At 35.9% G+C, this 13,753-nt stretch overlaps 1 protein-coding gene across 4 annotated transcripts in view; it reads right to left on the reverse strand.

Moving 5' to 3' along the window:
- Positions 1-3,138: 3,138 nt before the first annotated feature.
- GPD2 (glycerol-3-phosphate dehydrogenase 2) overlaps positions 3,139-13,753 on the reverse strand; it is a 141,025-nt gene continuing 130,410 nt past the window's right edge. For 3 of the 4 annotated variants that reach the window (XM_059704404.1, XM_059704403.1, XM_059704405.1), the window contains exons 14-17: positions 10,091-10,203; positions 9,907-9,985; positions 9,629-9,727; positions 3,139-6,516 (exon numbers count right to left, since the gene is read on the reverse strand). In XM_059704404.1, coding sequence (XP_059560387.1) covers positions 6,391-6,516; positions 9,629-9,727; positions 9,907-9,985; positions 10,091-10,203 — 417 coding nt within the window. In that variant the 3' untranslated portion in view covers positions 3,139-6,390. The other variant, XM_059704406.1, reaches the window with a different exon arrangement.

A 13,753-nucleotide genomic window follows, 5' to 3' on the forward strand; every position in this document is an offset into this window, starting at 1 on the left:
GTGCTGCTTAAAGCATGGATCAAGCTGGATAAGCTCCATTTAAAAAAATGGCCCATTTTTGAAAACAGTTTAGCAGCTCACTATGACGAAAGTATTTATCGGGATAAACTTGACTTTTTTCCAACTGTATAAATAACGAACCGGGTTTCTTAAAAGATCTGATAATAAAATAGAGATTAAGGGCAACAGACAAATTTGTCCACTTAGCAGTATTATAACATTATAGTAACTGACCTAATTGATTGCTTTTAAAAATATTTATCCATCCATAGGCATATTTTCAATTTTTACTTATGAGGATATTCCTAAGGGAGAGGGAATCTCCATATTAGATATTCATTCTAGGTCAGATGTGAAATGTGAACCTATGATTTGTCCTTTTTGGAAGAAGCCATGATTTTTTAATACTGTTCAAACACATAGTGCAAAGCATACACCTTTGAGATATAAATGACTAATTTGACATATGAAACCCATTGAAAATTATATATATTATTTAAGGAACTCGACACTCTTCCCCTTTTGTTATACTAGCAAATCACAGAATATACTTTAATATCAAGCTATTTTTGAGTTATAAAATAGATGATCTATTTGTACATGAATTAAATTCCTCATGGTTCCAGAGGAATTCATTTGTGATGTTATGAAATTTTGATTAGCCTGCTGTAAAATCAGAATTGTTTACCACAAGTGTCTGGATTCTGACTCTTGAAGTCTTTCCAAACAAATAATGCAATGAACTGGGGTGGGGGGTGGGACAGGGTAATTTATGAAAACATGGTACACCATAATTTTGCCATTTTTTCTACAATAAGGATGGCAAGTGATTCATGGGATAAAATGAAATATTTCTGTCATTTCAATGGATCTAAGATTTACAGCTTCTTAACTTAGATAGGAAAGACTCTGTATGCATAAGAATGAATTGCAAACCAATTAATGAGGGAGATGAAAAACAAAACAATTGATTTTAAGTAGAGAAAATCTAACAAGCAACAAATTAGAAAGGAGAAGAAGCAACTATTTACTCTAAGACCTTTGAAAGAAGGAGGTTGTGAGAGGGAACTGCTCACTTAGCAGAGGGCATTAAAGGTCAGGTTAAAGAAAAGTGATATGTTGATCCGATCTCATTACATTTAGATTGCTTAGGCCGACACAGGAAGGTAGCTTTTAAAGCAAAATCAGATATACCTACATTGGATTTTTTTAAATCACAAAAAAGTTAGAACCAGTTTTACAGTATAAGTTTAAAACAAATAAAATTTTAAAAAATCCTGTGACTATGAAAACACAGCCTCCAATTCAAGATTCTCCCTAACCCAAACTATTTTTTTGTTGTTGTTAAGTATCAGGACCAAAAAGAAAAGAAAAAAAAAATGTTGACACCTCCTAACTCCTTGAGACACCACACTGAAGCAAAGCTAGCAGCCGCCACTGAAGAAGTGAACTTGAACTCTATGGGAGTCACTATACCTGGAAAATGAGAGCAGATACTCTGCTTAAGACACAAAAGAGTGGGCTTGAATGGCTCAGAAGCTGGTGGAACCAGTTGTACCGTGTGCCATGCCCTAGCATCCCAGGTGGGTACTCTGAGACTCGATCCTCCCGTCTCTTCCACTGAAATGTGATATGCCATCTACGACTATAAGACACATACCTCAGCTTACAGTTTCCAGCAACTCCAATGTGAATGCAGATAACTAACAGGGGACTGGTGGTAGGGTGTGCTAAGCAATGCAATTTAATGCCAAATGTGACAAACAAAGATGGCCTTGGTCATGTTGCTAAAGCAGTTTTGCTTAGATCATGTAAATTTTATTATTCTGGGTCAAATATTTAACAAAATGCAAAGATAATTACTGCTTTTGGCAAAGGGCCCACAACCTTCTTTGTGCAGGATCTAAAGGACTATCCTGGTGTCAGCATGGCTCACATATATCATGTTATGTGCATGTATTTCACAAGTTTGGTAGCTAATTAAAGGCCTAAAATACAAAGTGCAGGCACAAAAGGCTCATCAACTCCATCTCCTATACAGAAATCCTCTCATTGGAAGGATGCCGTATCAATTTAAAACTTCTGTTGTGCCTCCTTCATAAGTCACATGTCATCAGGTGGAATCTAACACTAATGATAATGTGGTGTTGACAAAGATTTGTAAATATCGATGTTAGTATCCATTTTCCTTTGATTATCAGAAATTGTATATACATTCCAAAAACTGAAGCAATCCACTTTGACAAATTTTAAGTTGACAAATTTTAAAGTGCTATAAAATTTGATAAGCTAGATCAATGAACAATGTTTTCGAGCTGCTATATATTTTTTTCCAGGCACTGAACAAACAGTTCATTGTTACCAGTCTGGGGGGGGGGGGGGGAGGCGGGCGGGAAAGGGGGGCATGGCTTTGGGTATTCTAGGCAATGCCAAAGAAACTTCAGAAGCTCACACATGCTTTGAGCACCAAAAACCAGGAGGCAGTGCATCTAAACCACAAATGGAGTGTATGGTATGCTCCACACACGTGTGTAAATTAAAACCTATAAAATAACATGGGCATTGTAAAACTTGTGTTAAAACTGATAACAGCTTTACTGATTTACTGACAATGAAAATATATAGCATTTTTTCTGTCAGAGCATTTATCAACACTTGGCAACCCTGTACTAACTTGACATGTGAGATGATCAAAATGGATTATGTAATCTTTCCCATTCATTTCTATTGATTTTAGTTATGATAAAATTCATCAGTGTGCCTGGGAACCCTCAGGCTGAAAGGCTCTTGGAGACAAAAAAAAAAAAAAAAAAGGAAGGAAAAAAAAGAATTCAGCTGAGTTAGTTGTAATAGGATGAATGTAATTTTAGAATAGGATTGCACAAATCCAGAAGTCATGCCCTAAAGGCTGCAGCAACAAATTAATACAAATAATCCTGGCAGTCTCAAAAAATTACATCTGTCTATGCAGAGATTTACTTTTGAGATCAAATTATGAAATTTCAAGCTAAAAGAATTAATGTGTAAGTGCCATTAAAAACATAGTTTGAAACATATTTTCAAACTTTTTTTAAAAAACTTCAACAGTAATCAAAGTTATTTCTCTGACTGCAAGTAACATCAAAATGCCAGCAAATGGACCATTTTAATCAGTTTTATTGATTCATGCTTTCAGTTCTTATTCCGTTAAAAACAAGGCACATTAAATACATCCTCTTATTGCTCTATAAATGCATGCAGCTCATTCCGTATATCAAAAGTAATAAATAATGGCGATAAAACACCAAGACAGTTATAAAAATGACAACCCAGCCTCAAACATAGTATTTAACAGTCCAATCTAGAACAATAACCCACCACAATACATAAAAGAGCCATGAAAACATGCAGTGTGTTTCTCTACTTCACTACTGGGCTTATACTTGATCTTCTTTAAAAACACAGTAGGGCTTTTTTACTCCCTAAAAAAGGGCTGACATAATGCAAAACAGTGCAAGTTATAGCGTCACCGACATCAGTATTATTACATTCATAGGCCAAAATACAAATACATAAAAAAGGGAATAAGATCAATGATCATTCTGACAGTATGTTTAGTAAAAGTCAGAGTGAAATTTTCATTGTACAAAAGAGAAATCTACATAATTTGAAAAAGACAAAACAGGCTAGAAAATAAAGCAGAATAGGGAGCATGCATTTAATTGTAGAAACCCTAAAGTTACACTCAGTATAAATTGATTAAAAGCACGAATTTTGCAAACAGCATGATGGATATGAGGCAGGCAACCCTGGCTTAACAAATAATCCAGCACGATCACTCCCGTATGACTGTGGTCGAGCTGTTTAAAGGAACATCCAGGTCTCCACCACAGATGGGGTTTCCTTCACCTGAACCCCCTTAAAGGCTCTTGAAAGAAATCACTTGATTGATAAAAGACAATCCCTGCACACCCCATCCCCACCCCCACCCCCACCCCCACAGCATCATCTACATCACATTTATAGGAAAAGGGCAAAACATTCTTTTGCACTCGGAGTAGGTTTTGCAGGGGCTTATTCCCCTATTTCTTGCTTCGTTTCTGAAATCAGGTGAAGAAGTTGTGCAGGTTTAATTAAGAGCTTACACCCAAATGTGGGGGTGCTTTATTCACAGTAAAGACTTGGAGCCAGCTCGTTTCCAAGATGAGTCTCTGGGATCGATGAAGGAGCGTATGTTTTAGAATTAGCAGATTTTAAGCAAAAGCAAATATGCTCAAAAGAAGAAAAGTGTGCTTTTCTTTGTCCTTAAAGGAACTTCACTCATAGCAAAGTGTGCACTAACAAGGCCTGTGTTACAAACACAGCTTTGCCCAGGCTAGTCAGGTCTTAAGCTGGGTCCCTACTGTAATGGATTCAGGGAGGATACAAGTCATCCTTATCATCTCTAACTAGAAAAAGAGAAAGACAGAGAACACAAGTGTACAGTATTGTGGTACATCATCTGTAATGGTTGAAAGGACAGCTCTTCTGTCTGTTAAGTGTCACTGGATTCCAAACAGTGAAATGTATCGTCTTGATAGAAAAATACTAAATTACAAAGCCACAAGCTTCCATTATTTAAAAAAATAAAATAGCCAGTATAAAAAAAAATCACACCTTGAAAGAAAAACTTCACAGTGGTACCTCGGAGCATCCCTTGCTCTGTTTTAGGTTTTCCTTTCGAAGTGGCAAGTCTAAAACATCCTTTAAAAGCAAAAGGAGTGACGATGCTACCTTAACTGTTTCAGAAGTAAGGATGGGTGCTTACGTGAGTGAATTTCCAGTGTTTATACTATAACATCCAGGCTCATGCCCCACTCGAATGAGGCATAAAGATAGGCTACAATATTGACATAAACAGAAATAACAGCACAAAAATGTTTCATGTACCAGTTTAAAAAACGAAGACTTTAAGAGTGTGCAGTGAAAACCTGACATTAAATAAAGGGTTAGATTTCACATACACAACCTGATCTGGAGACACAAAAAATAGGTAGTTAACTTCACAAGAAGAAGCACAAAAAATAAATATTCAGGTGACTGGCTAAAATGCCAACAAAATATTGCAAAAGCATAGCAAAATAGACCTTTAAATTCAATTCATTATTTGTGAAATGAAATACAGATTGGATTTTTGTTTGTTTTGTGTCTCTCTGTGTGTGTATGTGTGCTGGGGGAATGTGTGTGAGTGTATGTTTGTGTGGTTTTATATTTTTCTGTTTCTTTTTGGTTGATTAAGAACTTTTCCACTGAGTACAGAATGAGAGAGGCTTTAGGTAACCTAAAGGACCTTGAGTGCTGTGCCTTCTTACAGATGATTATAAAGCTACTGAAGGGTTATTTCTATCCTCATTGCAGTCTGTTTACAAATACTCCCCCAAAAGGATGCAGTAAACCAAGCAAAACAGGTCAGCTCTGACAATATCACATGCTCTAACATTTAGGATTTGGGAATTAAAAATTGTGCTATCATATGTGGATCCTTAATAAACACAGGTTTTTAACCCTTAAATGTATTAATTACTCCTGTAAAGATTTGAGAAATTCAGTCTCATCCCATTACATCTAACTTACCACTGAAATGCCGGTTTTAAAGTTAAAACAGCAAGAATCTTCCTGGCAACTATAATAGTCAAAGAAAAACCAGCAGTGACTGAGGGAGGAGAAAAAAACCACAACGAATTGCTGAGATGAAACTATCACTGTAACTCCCAGAAATGTCAGTGCTATCCTTATCTTATACCTGTGATTCTGGAAGCTTTCGGAGTTTCTCTTTCAGACTTGCTCCTGTAACCAGATCTCAATGTTTCCTTCCCTCTCCAGCTTTGCCAGTCATGCTCTACATAGAAAACTGTGCGACGGTTTGGAGAGGGAAGGCAGACAAGGTGGAGGAAGGAGTGGCTGAGAGGTCTTCTCTGAATAGGCCACACTCAGCTCCATTTCTTTTAAGAACAAATACTATCTACAAGCTTAACGTCCAGAGCTTTGGGTATGTTACAAAACTCGTCCAGCTCCTTTTTTCGATTTCAGCCAAAGCATTCTGCCTCTAGAATTGAATTAGAATAAATGAACAAATACACAAAAAGAGAGCATGTCCAGTCTAATCGGTCACAAAATGGATACAAAACATTAAGGCAGGGTGCATCGAAAATGAGGAAAAGGGATAAAATACACTTTTTAGAAGCGAGAGTGAATGGCAAATACAAAGAGGGGGTATACATCAACATCCTAAAGTTTTGGAATGTTTCCCAGTGTTTAAATAAAAAAAGCAGCTATCCATATCCACTATTTTGGAGTGTTGTATTTCGTAACTGTTGTTACATGATGATTTGTTGTTCCTATGTGCGTTGGCCGAGGAGTCACTGCTCACACTCACAATCCTCCACAACTTCTGTCCACCGGAATGGGAACCCTTCCTTCCAGGTTCTCTTCCGCCGTTTTCAGTAGGATCGCCAGCCGGCTTCCAGACACCCTTCCTTTCTGAATAGCACTCATCAGCTTAAAGAGAAAACAGGCAACAGATTCAGAAGGCAGGCTGGCTCACTCCCTCCCTCACCGCGGCGTTTGAATGGTCACCTTTGCTGTAGGCAGAGGTCATTAAGTGCTCCATCAAAAGCCATGGCAGGTCCTCTAGTTCAAATCGGAAGAGGACAATTTGACTATTTCAGAAATGGGGGCACGGGCAGATATTTTTTCAGTTCTGTAAAAACTACACCCATCTAGCAAAATTGGCCTGCCTTCAAATGCAAATACAATACGTCACTTTTTTGTCCTTTAATGTGCTCAGGGCGCATTTTTTTTTTTTTTTGAGCAACTCAAATATTGGATCATGAGTTCCATTTTAAAATCTTAGAAACGAATCTCAGGGATTGAACAAAGACAAACCATGATCTATATTTAACTACTCTTTTTTAATGTTACTGTACTTGACAACTCCAATTCCCCTAAATCCAAATTCTTAAAGACTGGATAAAGTAATTTACATTTGAGTACTTGAAAATGGACCCAGAGATCTACCTTAAGAATTAAAAGCACTCAGCAGCCCAGATTTTAGCTAATTCATTTTTATCCAATGGATAAAATCAGAATTATTCTTGAAATTACATGCAGTCAGTGGGCAAAGGCCTTTAATCTTGAAGGCACTTTGCCAATATGAGCGTGGGGATATTTTTTCCCCCCTTTTCAAGTTTATGTGATTTTAACTCTTTGCTTTTCTTAGTATCACTTCCTCAATCTTTTATTTATTTGTTTGTTTGTTTATTTAAAAGAGCACTGAGCTAGCCATTCGCTGGAATACTCTGTAGGGTGATAGCTTTCAGCTTACAGAGACACATTTCTTTAAATGGCTCTGAAGAAGAGTCAGAGGCGTGTGCCAAGGCGGGGTCAGGATTGTCTGACCTTATTAAAAGCTGCTTCACAAACTACTGCCTATTAGAGACTGACTCCTACATGCACAAGTGGCATCAGAGCCCAAACCTAAAAATAAAGTCACGCAACCACGTGATGCCTGCAGGGATCCTTCCAGTGGGGATTATTGAGAAACCAAATCTATACTGACAAGGGTGTTTAATGAGGTAAACATGGACTCAATCCCGAGGGGGGAAAAAAATTGTATAAAAAAAACAACCCTGACAACATACTTTACATATGACAAATGACGTAACATAAAGAATGCTGACATCTAAATACAGAAAAATTTATTGTCTATTGTTTTGTCTCTGAGTGCATGAAGGCCTTCAAAGTTTATCAGAGCTAACATCTGATAGAACTGGAGCTTTTCATTTATCCATAAACATTATATGATGTACCAGCCTTTAAAAATTCAAAGTTTCTTTAAACATTATATGTATCTTGAAACCATATTACAAGGAGGGAAAAAAAACACATTTGGGTGTGAATATATTTTATGAGAAATATGATCAGCAATTTAAAGGAATCTAACCCTTTATTTTAAGTTGAAAATTAGACTCTGTATTTGTACTTAGTAGAGGCATGAATAGTCTCTTTCATTAAGAATTAGACAAAAAAAAATAAGGAATACTCAATTATTAAAAACTGTACAAGAAAACCCACAGATGGTTTAAATTACTTTGTATGTGTTTAACTCTATTGCATTCAAAAAATTACTGAACACTCAAATCAGAGAGCATATCCATAAAATTAGATTCTTATTGCTTCTAAAACCCTAGGTTAGTGGTTCTCAACCTTCCTAGTGCCAAGACCCTTTAATACAGTTCCTCATGTTGTGGAGACCCCCAATTTCATTGTTACAAATTGAGCATAATTAAAGCATAGTGATTAATCACAAAAACAATATGTAATTATATATGTGTTTTCCGATGGTCTTAGGCGACCCCTGTGAAAGGGTCGTTCGACCCCCAAAGGGGTCGCGACCCACAGGTTGAGAACTGCTGCCAACCTTAAGTACTATTGCTTACTTACAGCACATAAAATGAAACATAAACTACTTCTTTAAAGTTTTCTAAAATACTGAGACAAACCATAAAATATTCTAAAAACAAACGACAAAAATGTATTAAATGATTTCTAATTGCCAAGCACAGATTTTAACCTCAATTCAAAAGGTGAACTTAGTTAGCCGGTAAGCTAAAGAACTAAACATCCTTTTTTGTAATGCTGGACACAATCTGTGAAAATTTTCTGCATTTAGATTCAACAATGCTCTTATCTGCAGCTCATCTCCAGAGAGACAATTACCATTTCCTTTGCCTTGATCTTGTTTGTTTAACTTGACACAGTGAAGAAAAGGCTGACATTGACCAAAATCCCCAGCATTAATTTATTTCATGTTCAGCATTCATCATTGCCATGGTGCAAGCAAGACCTGGCATTCATTTGAAATACCTGCCCAAGAAGCACTACAGAAAAAAGCCTGGCTGCTTGGAAACCAATACATACTTCATATTATCAGAGTCCTATGGACAGCCACAGTAATGTATGGGTTTGTTGAATTTCTCTATTTTAAGGAATGATGTGCAGCATCCAACTGGAAGTTAAAGTAGCAAAATGTATTTCCTTCATGGTTATGATTAAAGAATTGAGCCGTGAGTAAAAATAGAAATGCTTGAATTATATGGTCTTGACCCCAGAATGCATGTTCCCTTTTCTTTTGTTTTTCATGTTCTTTATAATGTAAGAATATAATAATTACATTTCAGGATCTCAAGTGAATATGATTCTCAAATGAATGCGACAATGATTTTTAAAACTTTTCTTTAAAAAATGACTTTCCACATTAGAAACGTTGTGTTATAGCTCCTTGAAGCAGGTAAAGAATGGTCTGGCAGTGGTATTCCATGGCACACTTCTTTAAAAAGCATACTTCTTACTCACCCTCTTTAGGCCATAATTAACTTAAATTTTATCTAAATTGCCCAATATAACAGAATGTGTCTTATAAAAAGGAAAAATGTGTACCACAGAGAGCCTTATCCTTGAAGGCAGACATATCAACTTTTGCTGGCTTCAAGCTCTCTTCTTTTTCAGAATGAAGTGACAATTGTGTGGACATCAAACTCTATCCTGGAGCAACCATTGGCAACCAAAAGATAAAAATCAAATATATGTGTTTCCTTTCAGTACAACTCACCTGCAAAAATTCATCGAGTTCAACTTGTCCATTTTTGTTCAAATCTACTTCATTCAGAATTTCATGTAGTGTGTTTTCATCCATTTGGATATTGATACTCTATATTAAACCACAAAATAAAGATTAACTAAAAATTATGCAAAACCTTTTAATAATGTTATCAACTTTTCAAAAATTAAAAGAGAAATATTACCCATAGAAATACCTACTTAAGGAAAAAATATCTAATATAATCTACATTCTTTTGCTATCCAACATATTGAGTCAAAAAAAATTACCTCTAATACACGCTGAACATCAACAGTGGTAATAAAGCCCTTTTGGTCTGTATCAAACTTATGAAATCTCTTCTTGTACCTGGAATACAATGTTGAATAATGGAATAATATACTTATGTAGGGAGAGAGAGAGAGAGAGAGAGAGAGAGAGAGAGAGAGAGAGAGAGAAACTTATTAGAAGTACCTGTCAACGTCTGAAGGCAGCAGGGTAATTTCAGAGTGATCTGTTAACTGTTCTGATCGAGATTTATAACCCATTTCGAAATACAGAAACTTCTTAGCAGTTTCAAGTTCTTCCTAAAACACAGACACACACAAATTTCAAAGATTTATAGTAAAATGTATTGATTTTTTTTCTTTTGATGTTCTAAAAAGAAGCCAGCTTATCCTCACTTATCTGACCAGCACATTTTTATTTCTTCCAGACTTATTAAAGTATAATTTATATTCAACAAAATCCACCTATTTTAGGTACATAGTTTGATGTATAGTCTACCATGATCAGGACATAGAACACTTCTATCACCCTAAAAAGCTTCCTTCCGCCCATTTGCAGTTCATCTCTTCCCCAGGCAACCACTGATCTGTGTGTTTGTTGTTGTTGTTTGTCACAAGTTTTTCCTTTTCTAGAATTTCATATAAAAGGGCTCATATAGCAGGCAGTCTTTTGCATTTGCTTCCACAGCATAATGATTCCAAGATTCATTCATGTTGTTGCATATTTTATTATTTTGTTTGCTTTTAATGCAGAATACTCTTCCACTAGCAAAATCTACAGGACCAAAATCTGTGGTTTTGGTTAAAAAAAAAAAAGGCAATTAGAAGTGAAGAAGATATATAGGACTTGAACAACTACTTAGAATGTAGTATGCAGTATACCCAGACAAACAACATGAGATTAGCTATTCTGAAATTCTGTCACTAGGATTCTGATAGTTGGGTGGAAGTTACTGAGTAATGAGAAGAAACAAGCTATCCTGACTAGTTCTACCTGTTTTCTCAAATGTTCCAGACTCAATTGATACTATTGCTGAGAACATTGTCATTCTTTAAAAAAAAAAAAAAAATCACGCGTGCGCACACACACACACACACACACACACACAGAATTGATTTCAGAGAGGAAGGAAAAGGGAGAGATAGAAACATCAATGTTAAGAGAGAATCATTGATCAGCTGCTTCCTGCATGCCTCCTACTGGGGATCGAGCCTGCACCACAGGCCTGTGCCCTGACTGGGAACTGAACCATGATCTCTTGGTTCATAGGTTCATGCTCAACCGCTGAGCCATACCGGCCAGGCAGTCATTATTAGTGTTCATCAAGTCTGTCTCTCATCAAAGAACTTTCAAAATGACTCTATTGTGCTGTATACTGTTCACAAATATCTCTTTCCTTCCTTTTACCTATTTATATTATCTATACACACCAACCTCCCTCCTCTTGCCATGAGTATACTTCTCAACCCATTGATGTGAGCTTGGACAGATGATTAACTTTGGCCAACAGAACATGAATAGGTATGACATAGGCTACTTTTGAGTAAAACTTAAAAGCATCAGAACAACTTTGCCTCTCTGGTTTCTCTTGCCATGACAAGGGTATAAATCAGAGAAACCTGAAGATAATCTAGAATATAGAAAAGAGCCACAGCAGCTAACATGCAGCCTTCATGTAACATGAGTGAAAAGTAAATGCTTGCCATTGTAAGCTAATAAGATTTTGAAGTTGTTTAGTTGTTTGTTATAGAGCACACAATCTAGAGAAAGCTTACTAATGCAAGTCTTAAGTTCCCCAGACTTCCCATCAAAGGATCTTATGTATATGACAAGTGCCTCTGCTCCTTTTTCTTGGAGAGGGGAAGACAAACTACTTTTCTGAGATTATTCCCTTCCTACATTATTTTCTCTTAAGAGAAATATATTTTTTTTTCTCTTAGGAAATTATATATATGTACATATATAATATAAATAAGTAAAATAAATACATACTATATATTATAGAAAAAGCAAAATAACTATAGTATATATAAAATTAGAAATGCTAAAATATTCTCAGCTAATATATATATATACACATAAACTATACATATACTATATATTATCAAAATATGCTATATATCATCTATCTGATATCGCACACACACACGACATATAAGATATATATAGGACTTGTCTGTGAAGTTACAAAAGACATTCTTCACTGGCAGATTACTCTCTTCATACAAGAAAACCCACCAGTTATTTAAAAAACAAACAAACAAACAAACAAACAAAAAAACATATTTCCATTGCACTGATTTTACCAGGTCACATTCTATAAAACTCATTCAAGATTCATTTCCCTGGAAGTAGCTTCTCTGATGCTTCCCTCCAAGAACAAGCTCTTCTTTGATACATCTCCCTTCATCGCCCATGTGAGTTATTCATACACCATCAAGCAAGGAACCATGGAATTTCAAAGTTGGAAGTGATTTTTCCCTAGAATTCACCCAATGCATCTCCCTAACCTCACATTTTCTTTACAATATTCCAAAAATGGAAGCAGGAGTTCTTCATCTAAAAAATTCTCACAATAGGGTGATAACTCAATACCACTGAAAGTAGCCCATATAGGGATGGCTCCAATTGCTTAAAATTTTTATGTTGAGATTAAACCCATCTCTTTGTAATTCCTCCAATTTGTTTGGGATTAACTAGTACCTAGGAAGGAGTAACTACTAGCTTCATCAATCTAGAGATATGATTCCTATTAATGCGACTTCAGATTACAACTGCATTTGGGGGCAGCCATGATTTACTGTTAACTGCTAGGCATTCATAGATAACAGAAACCATATTTCATTTTTGCATGTGTTGCTGGTAAGCCTTATCAAATCTATCATGAACGAATGGAATCGTGTTTCTACGTATTGCAAGGTTTACCATGTATCGCTAATTATACCTAATGAAATTTCACCTCTTGCTTCCATTTGTCATTAAACATTCACTCTCCCTCCAATTCCTATTATTGGTGTGCCAAAGATGCATGCCATCACCATTGTAATCTCAGCACTTGAAGCAAGGTAGATTAGGTCAAACAAAGGACAAAATCCTCAGAGACCTCTTCTGAGACAAACAGTGATCATTTGATTACAAATCCACCAATTTAAAAAAAGATATCACATGGGGCTTTGAAGAATGCTTTAAGGAACTTAAATACACCATTTCTATAACATTTCCTTGATCTAACAATCTTGCTAATCTTTATGAAAAGAAAATGAGATATCTGAAATGATTTTTTCCTAAATAATTCCTTACTAGCTTCCAATGATCACTACACGTCTTGCTAAATCAATAAAATAAACTTAAAATGCCATAATCTAGAAAACTTTCCAAGAGCAATGCTAAGATCACCAGTTTATAAGCTACAAACTATGTTTTTCTCTCTTCTCCTTTTTTGGAATTTGGTGTTCCATTTGCCCATCTTTTGTCTTCTGGTTCTGGTTCTGTTTGCTACAATATTTTAAATCTCAACAGTGGTTAAATAAATTCCATCTGCAAATTCTCTGAGTAGCCTGAGGTATAATCTTTCTGGGTTGGCATACAAACTCATTTAGAGCAACCTTCTATTTAAATATCTATTTCCTCTTGCCAATATTTATTTTTCTCTTTGCACACTGAAAATCATTCTTCTTGACCAAAAAGAAAAAAAGAAAAACAATTTGGTATTAAACTATAAGTTGAAAAGTTCTCCCTTTTCTCCAGCATTGAAGGCTATGGTGCCAGTCTCATCAAACAGTAATCCAGGTTAGGCCTCACTGGCATTCCTTTCCATTTGTAAAAGTTGTTTCTTGTGTGTGTGTGTGT

Source organism: Myotis daubentonii, chromosome 7 (assembly GCF_963259705.1).
Source record: "Myotis daubentonii chromosome 7, mMyoDau2.1, whole genome shotgun sequence".
Lineage (NCBI taxonomy): Eukaryota > Metazoa > Chordata > Mammalia > Chiroptera > Vespertilionidae > Myotis > Myotis daubentonii.